The sequence below is a fragment of the Coturnix japonica genome, chromosome 4 (assembly GCF_054131305.1).
Source record: "Coturnix japonica strain WE chromosome 4, WE-NBRP24, whole genome shotgun sequence".
NCBI classification, from domain to species: Eukaryota; Metazoa; Chordata; class Aves; order Galliformes; family Phasianidae; genus Coturnix; species Coturnix japonica.
In genome coordinates this window covers 90,440,578-90,461,327 of record NC_140666.1, presented here as the reverse complement: position 1 = coordinate 90,461,327, position 20,750 = coordinate 90,440,578, and the positions used below count along the sequence as shown (strand labels likewise).

At 62.4% G+C, this 20,750-nt stretch overlaps 2 protein-coding genes across 10 annotated transcripts in view; both read left to right on the top strand.

Annotated features, from left to right (window-relative positions):
- Positions 1-255: 255 nt before the first annotated feature.
- HSPA12B (heat shock protein family A (Hsp70) member 12B) lies at positions 256-17,327 on the top strand. 7 transcript variants are annotated; one of them, XR_014945570.1, is made up of 14 exons: positions 256-363; positions 1,338-1,389; positions 2,121-2,221; positions 3,867-3,991; positions 6,051-6,237; positions 7,553-7,657; positions 7,741-7,857; positions 10,276-10,447; positions 11,059-11,145; positions 11,926-12,030; positions 13,019-13,277; positions 13,848-13,951; positions 15,533-16,277; positions 16,398-17,327. XR_014945570.1 is itself a non-coding variant. In XM_085545930.1 (13 exons), the coding sequence occupies exons 2-13, from the start codon at positions 1,347-1,349 to the stop codon at positions 16,165-16,167; spliced, it is 2,040 nt and encodes a 679-aa protein (XP_085402056.1). In that variant the 5' UTR covers positions 256-363; positions 1,338-1,346; the 3' UTR covers positions 16,168-17,327. The 7 variants fall into 7 exon arrangements, 2 of the variants coding, with proteins under 2 accessions (XP_085402056.1, XP_085402057.1); XR_014945572.1 differs by having other exon boundaries at positions 15,533-16,439; positions 16,562-17,327; XR_014945573.1 differs by having other exon boundaries at positions 15,533-16,561; positions 16,762-17,327.
- Positions 17,328-18,417: 1,090 nt separating this feature from the next.
- Positions 18,418-20,750, top strand: part of DYSF (dysferlin) — a 54,331-nt gene continuing 51,998 nt past the window's right edge. For all 3 annotated transcript variants that reach the window (XM_085545922.1, XM_085545929.1, XM_085545915.1), the window contains exon 1: positions 18,418-18,538. In XM_085545922.1, the coding sequence (XP_085402048.1) occupies positions 18,451-18,538 (88 nt within the window). In that variant the 5' untranslated portion in view covers positions 18,418-18,450. The remainder of the gene's footprint in view (positions 18,539-20,750) is intronic.

Here is a 20,750-nt window from a genome sequence, read left to right as displayed (position 1 = left end):
TCTCCATTCGGGGTCCCCATTCGGGGTCCCCATTCGTGCTCTATCTCCGCATTCCGGCCCTGCGGTGCGGTCAAAGGCTGCGGGAGAGACCCGGGGGTGTCAGGGGGGCCGCGGCCGCCTCTCTCCCACCCGTTGCGGGGCGGCCGAGCGGAGGTTTCCGTCCCGTCCCGTCCCGGCCCGGCCCGGCCCGGCCTCCTCCCCGCTCCCACATGTGCAGCTGGGTTTGCAATTGGAAGCGCTGCCGGGGGGGGCCGGGAGGGAGCGGGGAGCGGGGGGAGACAGCGCGGGGCGGAGGGTGCGGGGCTGGAGGAGGAGGAGGAGGAGGGAGCGCTGAGCGGGACCGGGACCCCCGGCACTGAGTGGGTGAGAGATGGGGGGGACGGGGGGGGCACGGGTGGGGGGCGGTGGTTGGAGGGTGGCTCGGGGGGGGCAGGCGGTGGTTGGGGTCGGCACTGGGGGGGGGGGCTGTGGTTGGGGAGGGCACGGGGGGGGGGATGGTTGGGGGTATTACGGGGGGGGCTGTGGTTGGGGGCTGGGGGGCTGTGTTTGGGTGTGGCACTGGAGGTGGGGCAGTGGTTGGGGGGTGGCAGAGGGGGGGGCTGTGTTTGGGGGTGACACTGGGGGGGGGGCGCGGCTGGGACGTGGGGAAGGTGGGTTTGTCCCCAGGCCGGAGCTGGGGGGGAGATACGGGGGGGGGGGGGTCACGGAGGGGCTCACGGGCGGGTCCCGGGGCGCACGGAGCGCTCGGAGCCGGGGGGGTCCCAGTAGAGACAGCGGGTCGAGGTGGGGGGGGGGTCCCACAAACTCAGTCCCCCCCCCGACCCCACAGCGGCCCCGAGACCCCGCGGGTTCCCCGCAGCGCAGCTCCCCGCTGCCCCCGCACCGAGCCCGGCCCCGCTCCGTCCGCACCGCGTTCCCTGCCCCCATTTCCCCGTTTCCTCCCCCCGTTTTTCCCCGTTTCCTCCCCCCATTTCCCCGTTTCCTCACCCCGTTTTTCCCCGTTTCCTCCCCCCGTTTCCCCGTTTCCTCCCCCCGTTTCCCCGTTTCTTCCCCCCGTTTTTCCCCGTTTCCTCCCCCCGTTTCCCCGTTTCCTGCCCCGTTTCCCCGCTCCGCTGCAGGCAATGCCCGGAGTTGGCCGGCACAGCGGGGGGCGCTGGGGGGTCGCACGGACACGGGGGGGGGGCAGGGCGGAGAGGGGCCGCAGCTCTGCGTCCTCGCAGGGGCAGGGTCGGGTCGTGCGGGTCCCAGTGGCTCCTTATGGGGACATGGAGGGGGATGGGGCCGGTTTCACCCCCCCCCGGTGACCCCCCCCCACCGTCCCATTGCGGTGCCCGCAGGTGGCGGCGATGTCGATGCTGTTGGAGCCCGACGTGCGGGGTCTCGGTGGCGGTAAGGCCGCGGGGGGGGCAGGGGGGGGCACCTCCTCCTTCCCCACACCCCCCCCCATCCGGCTGCTGACGCTCGGCCCCCCCCGCCCCCATAAGGAGCCGCTCTCCCCCGCGCCCCATAACCACAACCAGCTGCGGCCGCGAAACCCGACGCCGCTCCGGCAGCGGCCCCACAGCGCCCGCCCCCCCCCAACTCCACCCCCCCCGTACGAGGCCCCCGCGCCCCACACAGCGCCTGCCCCCCCCCCCATATCCCCCCCCTCGGATCATCGCCCACCCCCAAAGCGGCCCCGTCCCCCCCCCCCGGGGGCCGTTCCCTTTTGGCAGCGATCAAATATTCATGGTGCGGACACGGATACAGGGAAAGGCACTTATAGGGCCGGGGGGAGGGAGGTAGAAGCCCCCCCCAACCTGCAGTCACTGCTTCTGGGGCCCTGGAGTGCTGAGCTCGGGCAGCTGGGGGGGTCGTGGTGGTGGGGGGGGCACACAGGGGGGTGTCACAGCCCCCCCCCCACGTCCATTAATCTGTGGGGCTGATGAATGAAGCCCTGTGTGCCAATAGGGAGGGGGGGTGGGGTGGGATCCACACAGCCCCCCACGGGCATAGGACCCCCCCCCCCACACACACACAGAGGGGCTCTGCATCCCCGACCCCCGGCAGGGAGATCAGGGGGAAGGGATGGGGGTGGGATGGGGGGGGTCTGCAGGTGGGTGGCTGTGCTGTGTCCCCAGGTGCCAATGGGGAGCGCTGCCCCACACCGACACCCCCCGGCTCCCCCGGGACGTCACACGACAGCTGCAGCATCGCCCCACTGACACCATCACAGTCACCGGTGAGGGAACGGCAGGGACGGGGACATGGGGGGATATGGGGGATATGGGGGATATGGGGGATATGGGGGGTATGGGGGATATGGGGGGATATGGGGGGATATGGGGGGATATGGGGGATATGGGGAGATATGGGGGAATATGGGGGGATATGGGGGATATGGGGGGATATGGGGGATATGGGGGGATATGGGGGATATGGGGGATATGGGGGGATATGGAGGATATGGGGGGATATGGGGGATATGGGGGATATGGCGGGATATGGGGGATATGGGGGGATATGGGGGATATAGGGGATATGGGGGGATATGGGGGGATATGGAGGATATGGGGGGATATGGAGGATATGGGGGGATATGGGGGGATATGGGGGATATAGGGGATATGGGGGGATATGGGGGATATAGGGGATATGGGGGGATATGGGGGATATGGGGGATATGGGGGATATAGGGGATATGGGGGGATATGGGGGATATGGGGGATATGGGGGGATATGGGGGATATGGGGGGATATGGGGGATATAGGGGATATGGGGGATATGGGGGATATGGGGGATATGGGGGGATATGGGGGATATGGGGGATATGGGGGGATATGGGGGATATAGGGGATATGGGGGGATATGGGGGGATATGGGGGGACAGCAGGACACAAGGACATGGGGACAGGGGGACATGGAGACAGGGGGACACAAGGACTTGGGGACACATGGGGACAGGGGGACATGGGGACATGAGGACACAAGGACATGGGGATATGGGGACAGGGGGACAGGGGGGACATGGGGACAGGGGGATGGGGACATAGGGACAGGGACATAGGGACAAGAGGGAACATAGGGACAGGGGCACATGAGGACACATGGGGACAGGGGGACACGATGACACAGGGACATGGGGACAGGGGGATGGAGACTAAGGGACAAGAGGGGACAGAGGGACGGGGGACATGAGGACACAAGGACATGGGGACACAGGGACATGGGGACAGAGGGGACATGGGGACATGGGGATGGGGACATGAGGACACAAGGATATGGGGATATGGGGACAGGGGAACATGGGGACACAGGGATAGGGACATGAGGACACAAGGATATGGGGACAGGGGGACATGGGGACAGGGGAACAGGGTACAGAGACATAGGGACAAGAGGGGACATAGGGACAGGGGGACATGAGGACACAAGAACATGGGGATATGGGTATTGCAGGGACAGAGGGACATGGGGATGGGGGGACATGGGGACAGAGGGATGGGGACATAGGGACAAGAGGGGACATGGGGATGGGGGGACATGAGGATACAAGGACCTGGGGATATGGGGACAGGGGGACATGGGGGACATGAGGACATGGGGATGGAGGCATAGGGACAAGAGGAGACATGGGGATGGGGGGACATGAGGACACAAGGACATAGGGACAGGGGGGACACAGAAACATGGGGACGCAGGGACAGAGGGACACTGGGACATGTGGACACGGGGGAGCAGCAGCAGACGGACACTGGGTGACCCCAAGCCCCCAGCCATTGGGGTTGGGTGTGGGGCAGCAGCTGCCCTATGGCACAGAGGGGGTCGGCCCTGGGGGGGCTCCGTCCGCCCTCCCCCATCGCTGCCCCCCATCTCCCCATGGCAGAGGAGCGGTGCCCACTCGTGCCCGTCGCCGTCCTTTGCCGTGGTGGTGGCCATCGACTTCGGCACCACGTCCAGCGGGTACGCCTTCAGCTTCCGCAGCGACCCCGACGCCATCCACATGATGAGGTAACGGGCTGCGGCCTCCAGGGGCCTCTATGGGCTTCTATGGGCCTCCATGGATCATCATGGGCCTCCATGGGCCTCCATGGACCTCTATGGGTTTCTATGGGCCTCCATGTATCATCATGGGCCTCCATGGGCCTCCATGGGCCTCTATGGGCCTCCATGTATCATCATGGGCCTCCATGGGCCTCTATGGGCCTCCATGTATCATCATGGGCCTCCATGGGCCTCCATGGGCCTCTATGGGCCTCCATGTATCATCATGAGCCTCCATGGGCCTCCATATGTCACTATGGACCTCCATGTGTTGCCATGGGCTTCCATGTGTCACCATGGGCCTCCATGGGCCTTTATGGGCCTCCATATGTCACTGTGGTCCTCCATGTATCACCGTGTGCCTCCATAGGCCTCCATGTGTCACCATATATCACTATGGGCCTCCATGTATCACCATGGGCCTCTATGGGCCTCCATATGTCGCCGTGAGCCTCCATGTGCCCCCGTGTGTGACCATGGGCCTCCATGGCCTCCATGTGTCACTATAGGCTTCCATGTGTCACCATGTGTCACCATGAGCCTCCATGTGCCTCTATGGGCCTCCATGTGTTGCCATGAGCCTCCATAGGCCTCCATGTGTCACCATGTGTCACCATGTTCCCCCATGTGTGGCCGTGGTCCATGCCATGCAGCGCCATGCAGGGCCGTGTTGCACCGTGCAGAGCTGTGCAATGCAATGATGTGCAACACCCTGCAGTGCTGTGCAGGGCTAGGTTGCAATGCTGTGCAGTGTTGTGCAGTGCTGCACTGTACAATGCTATGTGGTGCTGTGCAGTGCTACACAATGCTATGCAATGCTGCACTGTGCAATGCCATGCAATGCTGTGCAGTGCTGTGCAATGCCATGCAGTGCTGTGTAACGCTGCACTGTGCAATGCTGTGCAATGCTGCACTGTGCAATGATGTGCAATACTGTGCAATGCTGCACTGTGCAATGCCATGCAATGCTGCACTGTGCAATGCCGTGCAATGCCGTGCAATGCTGCACTGTGCAATGCCATGCAATGCTGCACTGTGCAATGCTGTGCAATGCCATGCAGTGCTGTGTAACACGGCACTGTGCAATGCTGTGCAATGCTGCACTGTGCAATGATGTGCAATACTGTGCAATGCTGCACTGTGCAATGCCATGCAATGCCATGCAATGCTGCACTGTGCAATGCCGTGCAATGCCATGCAATGCTGCACTGTGCAATGCCGTGCAATGCCATGCAATGCTGCACTGTGCAATGCCGTGCAATGCCATGCAATGCTGCACTGTGCAATGCCGTGCAATGCCATGCAATGCTGCACTGTGCAATGCCGTGCAATGCCATGCAATGCTGCACTGTGCAATGCCGTGCAATGCCATGCAATGCTGCACTGTGCAATGCCGTGCAATGCCATGCAATGCTGCACTGTGCAATGCCGTGCAATGCCATGCAATGCTGCACTGTGCAATGCCATGCAATGCCATGCAGTGCTGCACTGTGCAATGCCGTGCAATGCCATGCAATGCTGCACTGTGCAATGCCATGCAATGCCATGCAGTGCTGCACTGTGCAATGCCATGCAATGCCATGCAATGCTGCACTGTGCAATGCGGTGCAATGCCATGCAATGCTGCACTGTGCAATGCTGTGCAATACTGTGCAATGCTGCACTGTGCAATGCCATGCAATGCTGCACTGTGCAATGCCATGCAATGCCATGCAATGCTGCACTGTGCAATGCTGTGCAATGCCATGCAATGCTGCACTGTGCAATGCTGTGCAATGCCATGCAATGCTGCACTGTGCAATGCCGTGCAATGCCATGCAATGCTGCACTGTTCAATGCCGTGCAATGCCATGCAATGCTGCACTGTGCAATGCTGTGCAGTGCCATGCAATGCTGTGCAATGCCATGCAGTGCTGCACCGTGCAATGCAGTGCAGTGCAGTGCAGTGCAGTGCCATGCAATGCCGTGCTGCCCCATTCCTTGCCGTGCCCCCCAGCAGCTCATTGCCCCCCATTCCCCCATGCAGGAGGTGGGAGGGCGGAGACCCCGGTGTGTCCAACCACAAGACCCCGACGTGTCTCCTGCTCAGCCCCGACGGCTCCTTCCACAGCTTCGGCTACGAGGCCCGTGACGCGTATCACGCCATGGGGCAGCACCAGGCGCAGCAATGGGGCTACTTCGATAGGTTCAAAATGAAGATCCACGGCTGCAGCGTGAGACACGGGGGGGAACGGGGGGGGGATATGGGGGGGGGATGGGGGCACTGAGATGGGGGGCAATGAGATGGGGGGCACAGATATGGGGGGCACAGATATGGGGGCACAGATATGGGGGCACTGAGATGGGGGGCAATGAGATGGGGGGCACAGATAGAGGGGGCACAGATATGGGGGCACAGATATGGGGGCACTGAGATGGGGGCACAGATATGGGGGGCACAGATATGGGGGCATTGAAATGGGGAGAACCAAGCTGGGGGATACAGATGTGGGGGGCACAGACATGGAGGGCACAGATATGGGGGGCACAAAGATAGGGGGCACAGAGATGGGGGCACAGATATGGGGGTACTGAGATGGGGGCCAATGAGATAGGGGGCACTGAGATGGGGAGAACCAACCTTGGGGATCCAAACATGGGGGGCACTGAGCTGGGGGCAATGAGATGGGGGGTACTGAGATGGGGAGAACCAAGCTGGGGGATACAGATGTGGGGGGCACAGAGATGGAGGGCACAGAAATGGGGGGCAGAGATATTGTAGACAAAGAGATGGGGGGCAGAGAGATGTGGGGCAATGAGCTGGGGGGCAAAGATATGGGGGGCACTGAGATGGGGGGCACTGAGATGGGGGCACAGAGATGGGGGCACAGAGATGAGGAGGACCAACCTTGGGGATCCAAATATGGGGGGCACTGAGCTGGGGGCAATGAGCTGGGGGGCATTGAAATGGGGAGAACCAAGCTGGGGGATACAGATGTGGGGGGCACAGACATGGAGGGCACAGATATGGGGGGCACTGAACTGGGGGTACAGATATGGGGGGCACAGAGATGCGATGAACCAACCTGGGGGGCATAGACATGGGGGGCACTGAGCTGGGTGGGGGGCACGGAGCTGTGGGGTCGTTTGGGGTCGCCCCATCAGAGGCATTTGGGAGCAGCAGCTGCAGGAATATGGGATGGGGATGGCTGGGGGGCTGGGGGCACAGCAGCCTTTGGGGCTGGTTGATGGGGTGGGGGCTCATCCTTTGGGGCTGGTTTATGGGGTGGGGGCTCATCCTTTGGGGCTGGTTTATGGGGTGGGGGCTCATCCTTTGGGGCTGGTTGATGGGGTGGGGGCTCATCCTTTGGGGCTGGTTTATGGGGTGGGGGCTCATCCTTTGGGGCTGGTTGATGGGGTGGGGGCACAACATTTGGGGCTGGTTTATGGGGTGGGGGCTCATCCTTTGGGGCTGGTTTAAGGGGTGGGGGCTCATCCTTTGGGGCTGGTTTATGGGGTGGGGGCTCAGTGCTGTTCCTCCCCCCATAGGAGCTGAGCATGAGGACGGAGCTGGAGGCCGTCAATGGGATGAAGCTGCCGGCGCTGGACGTGTTCGCCCACTCCCTGCGGTTCCTGAAGCAGCAGGCGCTGCAGGTGGGGGGGCAGCAAATGGGGGGGGGGCATTAAATAGGGGAGGGGGACAGCAGGGGTCTCAGCCCCCCCTTGATGTGCTGCAGGAGCTGATGGAGCAGTGCCCGGCCCTGCCCGAGAGCGGCGCCATCCGCTGGGTGCTCACAGTGCCCGCTATATGGAAACAGCCCGCGAAGCAGCTCATGAGGGAGGCGGCATATAGGGTGAGATATGGGGCGTATAGGGGGGATATGGGGCGTATAGGGTGAGATATGGGGCGTATAGGGGGGATATGGGGCGTATAGGGGGAGATATGGGGTGTATAGGGGGAGATATGGGGCGTATAGGGGAGATATGGGGGGTATAGGGTGAGATATGGGGCGTATAGGGGGAGATATGGGGGGTATAGGGGGAGATATGGGGTGTATAGGGTGAGATATGGGGCGTATAGGGTGAGATATGGGGCGTATAGGGTGAGATATGGGGCGTATAGGGGGAGATATGGGGCGTATAGGGGGGATATGAAAGATATAGGGTGGGATATGGGGCGTATAGGGTGAGATATGGGGCGTATAGGGGAGATATGGGGGATATAGGGTGAGATATGGGGCGTATAGGGTGAGATATGGGGCGTATAGGGTGGGATATGGGGCGTATAGGGTGAGATATGGGGCGTATAGGGGGGATATGGGGCGTATAGGGGGGATATGGGGCATATAGGGTGGGATATGGGGCGTATAGGGTGAGATATGGGGCGTATAGGGGGGATATGGGGTGTATAGGGGGAGATATGGGGTGTATAGGGGGAGATATGGGGCGTATAGGGGAGATATGGGGGGTATAGGGTGAGATATGGGGCGTATAGGGGGAGATATGGGGGGTATAGGGGGAGATATGGGGTGTATATGGGAGATATGGGGTGTATAGGGTGAGATATGGGGCGTATAGGGTGAGATATGGGGCGTATAGATGGGATATAGGGTGGGATATGGGGCGTATAGGGGGGATATGGGGCGTATAGGGTGAGATATGGGGAGTATAGGGTGAGATATGGGGTGTATAGGGGAGATATGGGGCGTATAGGGGGGATATGGGGCATATAGGATGGGATATGGGGCGTATAGGGGGAGATATGGGGTGTATAGGGTGAGATATGGGGCGTATATGGGAGATATGGGGCGTATAGGGGGAGATATGGGGGGTATAGGGGGAGATATGGGGCGTATATGGGAGATATGGGGCGTATAGGGGGAGATATGGGGCGTATAGGGTGAGATATGGGGTGTATAGGGTGAGATATGGGGCATATAGGGGGGATATGGGGGATATAGGTTGGGATATGGGGCATATAGAGTGAGATATAGGGTGTATAGGGTGAGATATGGGGTGTATAGGGTGAGATATGGGGCATATAGGGTGAGATATGGGGCGTATAGGGGAGATATGGGGTGTATAGGGTAGATATGGGGGATATAGGGTGAGATATGGGGTGTATACGGGGGATATGAGGGATATAGGGTGGGATATGGGGCGTATAGGGTGAGATATGGGGTGTATAGGGGGGATATGGGGCGTATAGGGGAGATATGGGGGATATAGGGTGAGATATGGGGCGTATACGGGGGATATGAGGGATATAGGGTGGGATATGGGGCGTATAGGGTGAGATATGGGGCATATAGGGTGAGATATGGGGGATATAGGGTGGGATATGGGGCGTATAGGGTGAGATATGGGGCGTATAGGGGGGATATGGGGCATATAGGGGGGATATGGGGCATATAGGGTGGGATATGGGGCGTATATGGTGAGATATGGGGCGTATAGGGTGAGATATGGGGCGTATAGGGGGGATATGGGGTGTATAGGGGGAGATATGGGGTGTATAGGGGGAGATATGGGGCGTATAGGGGAGATATGGGGCGTATAGGGGGGATATGGGGCTTATAGGGTGAGATATGGAGCGTCTAGGGGGGATATGGGGTGTATAGGGGGAGATATGGGGTGTATAGGGCGAGATTTGGGGGATATAGGGGAGATATGGGGGATATAGGGTGGAATATGGGGCATATAGAGGGAGATATGGGGCATATAGGGGGAGATATGGGGCGTATAGGGGGAGATACGGGGCATATAGGGGGAGATATGGGGGATATGGGGTATGAGCGGAGGGTGGGATTGGATGGGGATGGTGATGGGAGGAGGTGGTGTGGTGTGGGATGGGATGGGATGGATGGTGTATTATGGGATGGATGGGATGGATATTATGGGAGGGATGGGATGGGATGGGATGGGATGGGATGGGATGGGATGGATGGGGTATTATGGGATGGGATGGGATGGGATGGGATATTATGGGATGGGATGGATGGTGTATTATGGGATGGGATGGATGGTGTATTATGGGATGGGATGGGATGGATGGTGTATTATGGGATGGGATGGGATGGATGGTGTATTATGGGATGGGTTGGATGGTGTATTATGGGATGGGATGGATGGGATGGATGGTGATGGATATTATGGGATGGGATGGATGGTGATGGATATTATGGGATGGGTTGGATGGTGTATTATGGGATGGGTTGGATGGTGTATTATGGGATGGGTTGGACACCCACCGTCCCCCCCTGCCCCCCCAGGCCGGGCTGGTGTCCCCCGATAACCCCGAGCAGCTGCTGATCGCGCTGGAGCCCGAAGCCGCCTCCATCTACTGCAGGAAACTGCGGCTGCACCAAGTGCTGGAGCTGAGCACGGCAGGGGGCTGCGGGGGGGGGGACGATGGCACCGACATTGAGTCCAGCTTCAGGCAGGGTGGGTGGAAACGGGGGCACCGCGGGGGGGGGTCAATGGGGTGGGGGTCAATGGGGTGGGAGCCAATGGGGTGGGGGTCATTGAGTGCGGTCAATGGGGTAGGGGCCAATGGGGAGGAGGTAAGTGGGGTGGGGGTCAATGGGGTGGATGTAAGCAGGGTGTTTCAGTGGGATGGGTGCCATTGGGGTGGGGGTCAATGGGGTGGGTGTAATTGGGATGGGTGTCAATGCGGTGGGGGCCATTGGGATGGGGGTCAATGTGGTGGGGGCCAATGGGGTGGGGGTCAATGGGGTGGGGGTCAATGGGGTGGGGGTCAATGGGGTGGATGTAAGCAGGGTGTTTCAATGGGGTAGGTGCCATTGGGGTGGGTGCCAATGGGGTGAGGGTCAGTGGAGTGAGGATCTATGGGGTGGGTGTCAATGGGGTGGGTGCCATTGGGGTGGGGGTCAATGGGATCGGTGCCATTGGGGTGGGTGTCAGTGGGGTCCCCCCATGTCCCTGTGCTGCCCCCGGCGCTGTGGGTTAAGGCTGCAGGGCGGGATCCCGCTGTGGTCAATGGGGTGGGGTTGGGTTGGGGTCCCACCTCACGCCCCCCCCCCCCCGTCCCGCAGCCCGAGAGCAGCTGCGGCGCTCCCGGCACAGCCGGACGTTCGTGGTGGAGCCGGGGATGGGGGAACTGTGGGCCGAGATGAGAGAAGGTACCGGGGGGGCGATAAGGGGAGGGGGCGATGGGGGGGGTAGAAGAAGGGGGGCGGGGGGGGGTCCCGTGGTCCGGTTCTCAGTTTGGGGGTGGGGGTGGGGGTGGGCACAGAGACCCAGATCTACCCATTGTGTTGTATGGGGAGGGCATAGCTGCCAGGTCTACCCATTGGGTTGTATGGGGAAGACATAACTGCCAAGTCTACCCATTGTGTTGTATGGGGAAGATGCTGGGCTGCCAAGTCTACCCTTTGGGTTGTATGGAGAAGACATAGCTGCCAGGTCTACCCATTGTGTTGTATGGGGAGGACACAACTGCCAGGTCTACCCATTGTGTTGTATGGGGAGGACACAACTGCCAGGTCTACCCATTGGGTTGTATGGGGAGGACACAGCTGCCAGGTCTACCCATTGGGTTGTATGGGGAGGACACAGCTGCCAGGTCTACCCATTGGGTTGTATGGGGAGGACACAGCTGCCAGGTCTACCCATTGTGTTGTATGGGGAGGACACAGCTGCAAGGTCTACCCATTGTGTTGTATGGGGAGGACACAGCTGCCAGGTCTACCCATTGGGTTGTATGGGGAGGACACAGCTGCCAGGTCTACCCATTGTGTTGTATGGGGAGGACACAGCTGCCAGGTCTACCCATTGGGTTGTATGGGGAGGACACAGCTGCCAGGTCTACCCACTGTGTTGTATGGGGAGGATGTTGGGGTTGTGAGCCCACCCCAACAGGGGTCGCCACCCCCCCCCCCCCCGCGTTGTGCTGCCCGCAGGGGATCGTTACATCGTGGCGGACTGCGGGGGGGGCAGCGTGGACCTGACCGTGCATCAGATCGAGCGGCCGCAGGGGACGCTGAAGGAGCTCTACAAGGCGACGGGTGAGGGGGGGGACATGGGGGTTCCGGGTGGGGGTGGGGCTTTTCCCCCTACTTCCCCCCCCATATCGCTGCGTGGAACCGCGTGGGGGCGGCGGAGTGGGGAAGGGGCTCATAGCGGTACTGGAGCGCCACCTGGCGGCTGCGAGAGGGAAAACAGGATGGAGGGGACGGGGGGGTATGGGGGGATATGAGGGGATATGGGGATGGGGTCATAGAGGGGACATGGGGGGACGTGGGGGGATATAGGGGGATATGGGGTGTTATGGGGATGGGGGGCATTGAGGGGACATGGGGTGACATGGGGGGACGTGGAGATGCTGGGGGAGGGGGGGGATATGGGGGAGGTATGGGGGGATATGGGGATGGGGGCATAGAGGGGATGCGAGGGGACATGGGGTGACATGGGGGGACGTGGGGATGGGGGGGACGGGGGGGGTATGGGGGGATATGGGGGTGGGAGGGATCAGTGGGGCTGGAAGGGGAATGGGGGGGAACTTAGGGGGTGGGATGTGGGGACACGGGGGATATAGGGGGACAGGGGACAAGGGGGAACACAGTGGGGGAAGTGGGGATTGGGGGGGATGAAGGGGATGGGGGGATTATGGGGGGACACGGGGGGGGGAATGGAGGGGACACGGGTTATGGGGGGATTGGGGGGTCATGGGGGAATAGAGGGGACGTGGAGATGGGGGGATCAGTGGGGATGGAGGAGGATGGGGGGAGAAGGGAGGTCACGGGGATGGAAGGGGGGGGACAGGGATTGTGGGGGGACATGGAAGGGACGGGGGGTTATGGGGGGATAGAGGGGTCATGGGGGAACATAGGGGGACAGGGAGGACGTGGGGACTGTGGAATGGGGTTATAGGGTCTGATATGGGGCCGCTGCTGCCCCTACACCCCACACATCAGTGTGGACCCCATTGGGGCTCAGCCCCCCCCACGGGGCCTCGGACCCCCTGACCCCCCATCGCCCCCCCCCCATTTCCAGGGGGTCCGTACGGCGCCGTGGGGGTGGACGCTGCGTTCGAGCAGCTGCTGAGCCGCATCTTCGGGGCCGAGCTGATGCGCAGCTTCAAGGCGCAGCGCCCGGCGGCCTGGGTGGATCTGAGCATCGCCTTCGAGGCACGGAAACGAGCGGCCGCCCCGTCGCGCTGCGGCCCCATCAACGTGTCGCTGCCCTTCTCCTTCATCGACTTCTACCGCAAACAGCGCGGCCACAGCGTGGAGGAGGCGCTGCGGAGGAGCGAGTGAGAGCCGCTCTATGGGGGGGGGTCCTGCCGCTCTATGGGGGGGGTCTTGATTTGGGGAGGGGGGGGGTCGCGGGGCAGCCCCCGACGCTGCCCGTCCCGCAGTGTGCCAGGTCTACCTATTGGGTTGTATAGGGAGGATGTTGGACTGCCAGGTCTACCCATTGGGTTGTATGGGGAGGGTGCTGGGCTGCCAGGTCTACCCATTGGGTTGTATAGGGAGGATGCTGGACTGCCAGGTCTACCCATTGGGTTGTATGGGGAGGATGTTTGGGCTGCCAGGTCTACCCATTGGGTTGTATGGGGAGGATGTTGGGATGCCAGGTCTGCCCACTGGGTTGGATGGGGAGGATGTTAGGCTGCACAGGGGAGCCCCTCAGGCTCTGCCCCACAGCCCCCAACCCCACAGCCTCGCCGTGCCCCCCTGGTGCCAATGGGACCCCAAACCCCCCCTGTGCCCCCGGAGCCCCCCGAGGCGAAGCCCCCCCCCGTGGCTGCTGGCCCATCTGGCAGTCTTGGGAGTGGGGGGGGGGGGTCGCGGGGCAGCCCCCGACGCTGCCCGTCCCGCAGTGTGAAGCTGGTGAAGTGGTCGTCGCAGGGGATGCTGCGGATGTCGGCTGAGGCCATGAACGAGCTGTTCCAGCCCACGGTCAAATGCATCGTCCAGCACATCGGTATGGGGGAGGGTCGGGGGGGCTGAGGGTGGTCGGACTCGCTGGGCACCGTGTGGGGCTGGGAACGGGCACCCGGCACCACCACGGCCCATAGGGTGGGCACCCGACGTGGGCAGCGCTGAGTGGGGCCCACGTTGTGCCCACATTGTGCCCAGACACCACCCCCCCCGGGCACAGTGTGGGGCTGAGTCGGAGCCACGAGCAGCACCGGGGGGGTGTGGGTGTTGGGGGCATGTGGGGACGGGGGTTATGTTTTGGGGGGGGGGGAGGAGAGGAGAGGGGCGGGGATGTGTGGGGCTGGAGGTGGGGGGGGGGGGGGGGGGGAGGGTCTGGGCTGGAGGGGAGTGTGGAGATGGGGGGACAATGATGTGGGGGGACAAGGGGACAGGGATGGGATGCGGGGGGGTGGGGATGAGGGTGAAGGGGGGAGGGGACATGGGGATGGGGGGGCGGGAGGGAGGGATACAGAGGGACGGGGATGGGGGTCAGGGGGGTGGGATGCAGGAGGATGGGATGCAGGGGGACGTGGATGGAGGGGGGGGGACGCAGAGGGATGGGATGGAGGGGGATGGGGGTAAAGGGGTGCAGGGGGGTGGGATGCAGGGGGACAGGAGTGTGTGTGGGGGGGCGGGGGTGCAGGAGGGCAGAGATGGGGTGCAGGGAACAGTGGGATGGGACAGGGCAGGGGGTGGGATGCAGGAGGACAGTGGTGCGGGGGGGGTGCAGGGGATGGGGGTGGGGTGCAGGGGGTCAGGAGGGCAGGGATGTAGGGGATGGGGGTGTAGGGGGACGGGGGTGCGGGGGGATGGGACGCAGGGGCACACGGATGGAGGGGGGTGGGACGCAGAGGGATGGGATGGGGGTAAAGGGGTGCAGGGGGGTGGGATGCAGGGGGACACGGATAGAAGGGGGTGGGATGCAGGAGGACAGTGGTGTGGGGGGGCCCGGGGGTGCAGGAGGACAGGGATGGGGTGCAGGGAACAGGGGGTGGGATGCAGGGGATGGGGATGGGGTGCAGGGGGTCAGGAGTGCAGGGATGGCAGGGAATGGGGATGTAGGGGGATGGGACACGGGGGGACGCGGATGGAGGGGGGTGGGATGCAGAGGGATGGGATGTGGAGGGATGGGGTGGGGGTAAACGGGTGCAGGGGGGTGGGATGCAGGGGGACAGGAGTGCGGGGGGGGCGGGGGTGCAGGAGGACAGGGATGAGGATGGGGTGTGGGGGGTCAGGAGGGCAGGGGACGGGGGTGTAGGGGCACAGGGGGATGGGGGTGAGGAGGGATGGGACACAGGGCTCGGGGATGGAGGGGGTGGGATGCAGAGGGATGGGATGTGGGGGGATGGGGCTAAGGGGGTGCAGAGGGACAGGAGTGTGGGGGGGGGAGGCCGGGGGTGCAGGAGGACAGGGGGTGGGATGCAGGAGGACAGTGGTGTGGGGGGATGCAGGGGACGAGGATGGGGTGTGGGGAGTCAGGAGGGCAGGGGACGGGGGTGTAGGGGCACAGGGGGACGTGGACGGAGGGGGGTGGGACACGGAGCCCGGTGCAGCCGTTGACCCCCGATCCCCCCCCGCCCCTTAGAGTCGCTCCTGCAGCGCCCCGAGGTTCGCGGGGTGAAGTTCCTGTTCCTGGTCGGGGGTTTCGCGGACTCTCCCGTCCTGCAGCGCTCGGTTCGGGCGGCGCTGGGCTCCCGGTGCCGCCTGCTGGTCCCGCACGACGCGGCGCTCAGCACCCTCAAGGGCGCCGTGCTCTTCGGCCTCGACCCCGGCACGGTCCGTGTCCGCCGCTCCCCGCTCACCTTCGGCGTCGGGGTCCTCAATAAGTTCATCGACGGGAAACACCCGGAGCACAAGCTGCTGCTCAAGGACGGACGGCGCTGGTGCAGCGACGTGTTCGACAAGTTCGTGGCCGCGGAGCAGTCGGTGGCGCTGGGGGAGGTGGTGCAGCGCAGCTACTGCCCCGCTCGCACCGGGCAGCGCAGAACCGTCATCGATATCTACTGCTGCGACCGGGACGATGTGACGTTCGTCACCGAACCCGGAGTCACCAAGTGCGGCACCGTCAGCCTGGAGCTGCCCGAGCTGCCCGGGGGGGACGGGGGGCGCAGGGAGATCCGAGCCGCGATGCAGTTCGGGGACACGGAGATCAAAGTGACGGCGGTAGATGTGAGCAGCGCCAGAACCGTGCGGGCCACCATAGACTTCCTGACACCGTGAGGGGGAGGGGGCGAGGGGAGGGGGCAGAACGGGAATCAATTGGGTTATATGGGGAGAATGTTGGGCTGCCAGGTCTACCCATTGGGTTGTATGGGGAAGACATCTGCCAGGTGTACCCATTGGGTCGTATTGAGGACTCTGAGCTGCCAGGTCTACCCGTTATATTGTATGGGGAGGACCCAGCTGCCAGGTCTACCCATTGGATTATATAGGGAAGACATAGCTGCCAGGTCTACCCATTGGGTTGTATAGGGATGAAAATGGAATGCCAGGTCTACCCATTGGGTTGTATGGGGAAGACATAGCTGCCAGGTCTACCCATTGGGTTGTATAGGGATGAAAATGGAATGCCAGGTCTACCCATTGGGTTGTATGGGGAAGACATAGCTGCCAGGTCTACCCATTGTGTTGTATGGGGAAGACATAGCTGCCAAGTCTACCCATTGTGTTGTATGGGAAAGACATAGCCACCAGGTCTACCCATTGTGTTGTATGGGGAGGACACAACTGCCAGGTCTACCCACAGTATTGTATGGGGAGGATGTTGGGCTGCCAGGTCTACCCATTGTGTTGTATGGGGAACATAGCTGCCAGGTCTACCCGTTGGGATGTGCGCAGCGCCAGAACCACGCGGGCAACAATCGAGAGCCGATGAGGGCGGTGGGGCGGGGGGAGGGGGCGGAACGGGGCGGGGAAGGGGATGGACGACCCTCGGTGATCCGTGGGGGTGCAGAGAGAGCAGAACCGCGCAGCCCCATTTGCTGCCCCACAGCTCCGGGTTCTACAACTTAGAGCCCCATAGCTCTGGGTTCCACACCTTACAGCCCCACATCTGGGTTCCACACCCCCCCATTCCACACTTACAGCCCCACATCTGGGTTCCACACCCCCCCATTCCACACCTTACAGCCCCACATCTGGGTTCCACACCCCCCCATTCCACACTTACAGCCCCACATCTCTGTGTTTCCCACCCCGCAGCCCCCATCTCCATGGGGCTGAATGGACGCTGAGCCCCGGCCCGTTTCCAGCTGCCGTTTATTATTTCCCTTCCCCGAGCTCTCTGTTCCGTAGCCAATCCCACACGTCCCCCAGCTGTGTATATATCTCTATGTATTTATATATGTATAGGCACATCCAGCCTCCTGCTGCTTTCCCAACCCAACGCTTCTGCTCCGTGCATTGGGGGGTCGGGAAGGGGAAAGACAGGGCTGCCAGGTCTACCCATTGGGTTCTATGGGGAGGATGCTGGGCCGCCAGGTCTACCCATTGGGTTCTATGGGGAGGACATAGCTGCCAGGTCTACCCATTGGGTTGTATGGGGAAGATACTGGGCTGCCAGGTCTACCCATTGGGTTGTATGGGGAGGACATAGCTGCCAGGTCTATCCATTGGGTTCTATGGGGAGGATGCTGGGCCGCCAGGTCTACCCATTGGGTTGTATGGGGAGGATACTGGACTGCCAGGTCTACCCATTGGGTTGTATGGGGTTGGGAGGAAATAGGACTGGGGGGGGGGAATTGGGGTATGGGGTGGGGGGGGCAGCTCCTGGGGTGGGGTGGAACTGGGGTGGGGGGGCTGTGGAATTGGGGGAGGGTGGAATTAGGGGAGGGGGGCAGCTCCTGGGGGGGGGGAAGGTTGTGGAATTAGGAGAGGTTGGGGGGAGGAATTGGGGTATGGGGTTGGGGGGGCAATTAGGGTGGGGGGGGTGGAGTTATTGGGGTGGGGTCGGGGGGCACTTGGGGTATGGGGGGGTGGAATTGGGGTGGGGGGGAGGGGGGAATTGGGGTGGGGGGTGGAATTGGGGTAAGGGGGGGGTTGGAATTTGGGGGGGTTGGAATTGGGGTATGGGGGGGTGGGATTAGGGGGAGGGCACTTGGGGTATGGGGGGTGGAATTGGGGTATGGGGGGGGAGGGGAATTGGGGGGGGGTCTGGGGACAATTGGGGGGGTGGAATTTGGGGGGGGAGTTGGAATTAGGAGTGGGGGTTAGAATTAAGGGGGGGGCAGCTCCTTGGGGGGGGTTGGAATTAAGGGGGGGGGGGGCAGCCCCTTGGGGGGGGGGGGTTGGAATTAGGATGGGGGGGGGGGGCAGGGTGGTATTAGGGTATGGGGGGGGGGGGGGGGGTTGGTTCCATCTGCTCCTCATACAACTGAGTCATCGCCATCAGATCCACCCGAGGGTGCGTGCCCCTTTAAGAGCGGCCGCAGTGGGGGATGGGGGGGGGGGGCAAGGGGGGGGTTTATGTGGGGGGGGCGGGTTTATTTTTGTGGGGGGGGGGCGATGCTGCGGGTGTTTGTGCTGCACGCGGCCGAGCTCCGCACGGCGGATACAGACATCAGCGATGCGTATTGCGGGGTCGTGTTCAGAGGTGGGGGGCGGCGATGGGGGGGGGGGCGGCAATAAGGGGGGGGGTTGAATCTGGGCCCCCCCCCAACTCGTGTCTTGTGGGCGAGGGGAGGAGCCGTGGGGCACAATGGGGGGGATATGGGGGGGGGAGGGGGTGAGGGACGGGGGGGGGTCGGGGGTTGGGGGGGGGGTCTGTAAGGGGGGGGTCCCTGGTGGCCTATTTGAGGGGGGGGTCTGTATGGGGTGGGGTCCCATTCTGGGGGGGGTCAGTATGGAATGAGTCCCATTGGGGGGGCTGTCTGTATGGGGGGGGGGCTATGTGAGGATGGGGGGGGGGGTCAGTATGGAATGGGTCCCATTGGATGGGGGGGGGTGTTATGGGTGGGGGTCGTGGTTTGGGGGGGTGTCTGTATGGGGGGGGTCTATGTGAGGATGGGGGGGGGTTGTATGGGGTGGGGTCTTATTCTGGGGGGGGTCAGTATGGGATGGATCCCATTGGGGGGGGGGGTTGTTATGGGGGGGCCGTCTGTATGGGGGGGGGCCTGGTGGCCTATTTGAGGAGGGGGGGGTTGTATGGGGTGGGGTCTCATTCTGGGGGGGGTCAGTATGGAATGGGTCCCATTGAGGGGGGGGTGTTGGTATTGGTGGGGGGTTGTATGGGATGGGGGGGTCCCTGGTGGCCTATTTGAGGAGGGGGGGGTTGTATGGGGTGGGGTCTCATTCTGGGGGGGGTCAGTATGAGATGGGTCCCATTGGGGGGTTGTTGGTATGGGGGGGGGGTTCTATTTGGGGGGGGGGCTTCAGTATGGGAAAGGTTTGGGGGGGTCTGTATGGGGTGGGGTCTCATTCTGGGGGGGTCAGTATGGAATGGGTCCCATTTGGGAGGGGGCGTCTGTATGGGGGGGGATCCAATGTGAGGATGGGGGGGGGGGGTTGTAGGGGGTGGGGTCCCATTCTGGGGGGGGTCAGTATGGGATGGGTCCCATTGGGGGGGAGTGTTGGTATGGGGGGAGGGTTCCATTTTGGGGGGGCTTCAGTATGGGAAGGGTTTGGGGGGGTCTGTATGGGGGGGAGTCTCATTCTGGGGGGGGTCAGTATGAAATGGGTCCCATTGGAGGGGGGGGGTGTTATGGGTGGGGGTCGTGGTTTGGGGTGGGGGGGTCTGTATAGGGGGGGTCTATGTGAGGATGGGGGGGGGTTGTATAGGGTGGGGTCTCATTCTGGGGGGGGGTCAGTATGGAATAGGTCCCATTGGGGGGCAATATGTTGGTATGGGGGGGGGTTCCATTTTGGGGGGGCTTCAGTATGGGAAGGGTTTGGGGGGGGTCTTTATGGGGGGGTCCCTGGTGGCTTATTTGGGGGGGGTGTATGTGGTGGGGTCTCATTCTTGGTGGGGGTCAGTATGGAATGGGTCCCATTGTGGGGGGTGTTGGTATGGGGGGGGGTTCAATTTTGGGGGGGCTTCAGTATGGGAAGGGTTTGAGGGGGGGTCTTTATGGGGGGATCCCAGGTGGCCTATTTGAGGAGGGGGGGGTTACATGGGGGGGGGGGCGTCTCACTAGGGGTTATATGGATGGGGGGGAGAGGGGGGTGTCTCACTAGGGGCTATATGGGGGGGGGGCTTCTCACTAGGGGTTATATTGGGGGGGGTCTCACTAGGGATTATATGGGTGGGGGGGCGTCTTGTTAGGGGTTATATGGGTGTGGGGGGGTCTCACTATGGGGTTATATAGAGAGGAGGGGGGGTCTCAATAAGGATTATATGGGTGGGGGGGGCTTCTCACTAGGGGTTATATGGGGGGGGTCTCACTAGGGGTTATACGGGGGGGGTTTCTCAATAGGGATTATATGGGTGGGGGGGGTCTCACTAGGGGTTATATGGGGGGGGGTCTCACTAGGGGTTATATGGGCGGGGGGGGCGTCTTGTTAGGGGTTATATGGGTGTGGGGGGGCTTCTCACTAGGAGTTATATGGGGGGGGGGGGGGTGTCCTGGCTTTGTCCGGGGTGCCTGTATTGGGGGGTGAGGGGGGGGTCCAAAGATTCCCCCCCCCCCCATTGTCTCCGTGCCCCTCCCGTCCGCTCTATACATTAGAGCCCCCCCTTTAGCCCCCCCTTATGTAGGAGGTGGGGAGGCACACACACACACACACACACACACATATCTGAGCGCTGACAGCAGCGACGCGGCCGCGGCTATTTCTGGTCCCATAGAGCAGCTGTGGGGGGGGGGGGC

What these genes read in the sequence shown, in the direction of transcription:
- HSPA12B (XM_085545930.1), top strand. Translation starts at nt 1,347, where the DNA reads ATGTCGATGCTGTTGGAGCCCGACGTGCGGGGTCTCGGTGGCG. An exon ending in GACGCCATCCACATGATGAG is followed by an intron (nt 3,992 to 6,050) that starts GTAACGGGCTGC and finishes TCCCCCATGCAG; the next exon opens with GAGGTGGGAGGGCGGAGACC. An exon ending in GGAGCTCTACAAGGCGACGG is followed by an intron (nt 12,031 to 13,018) that starts GTGAGGGGGGGG and finishes CCCCATTTCCAG; the next exon opens with GGGGTCCGTACGGCGCCGTG.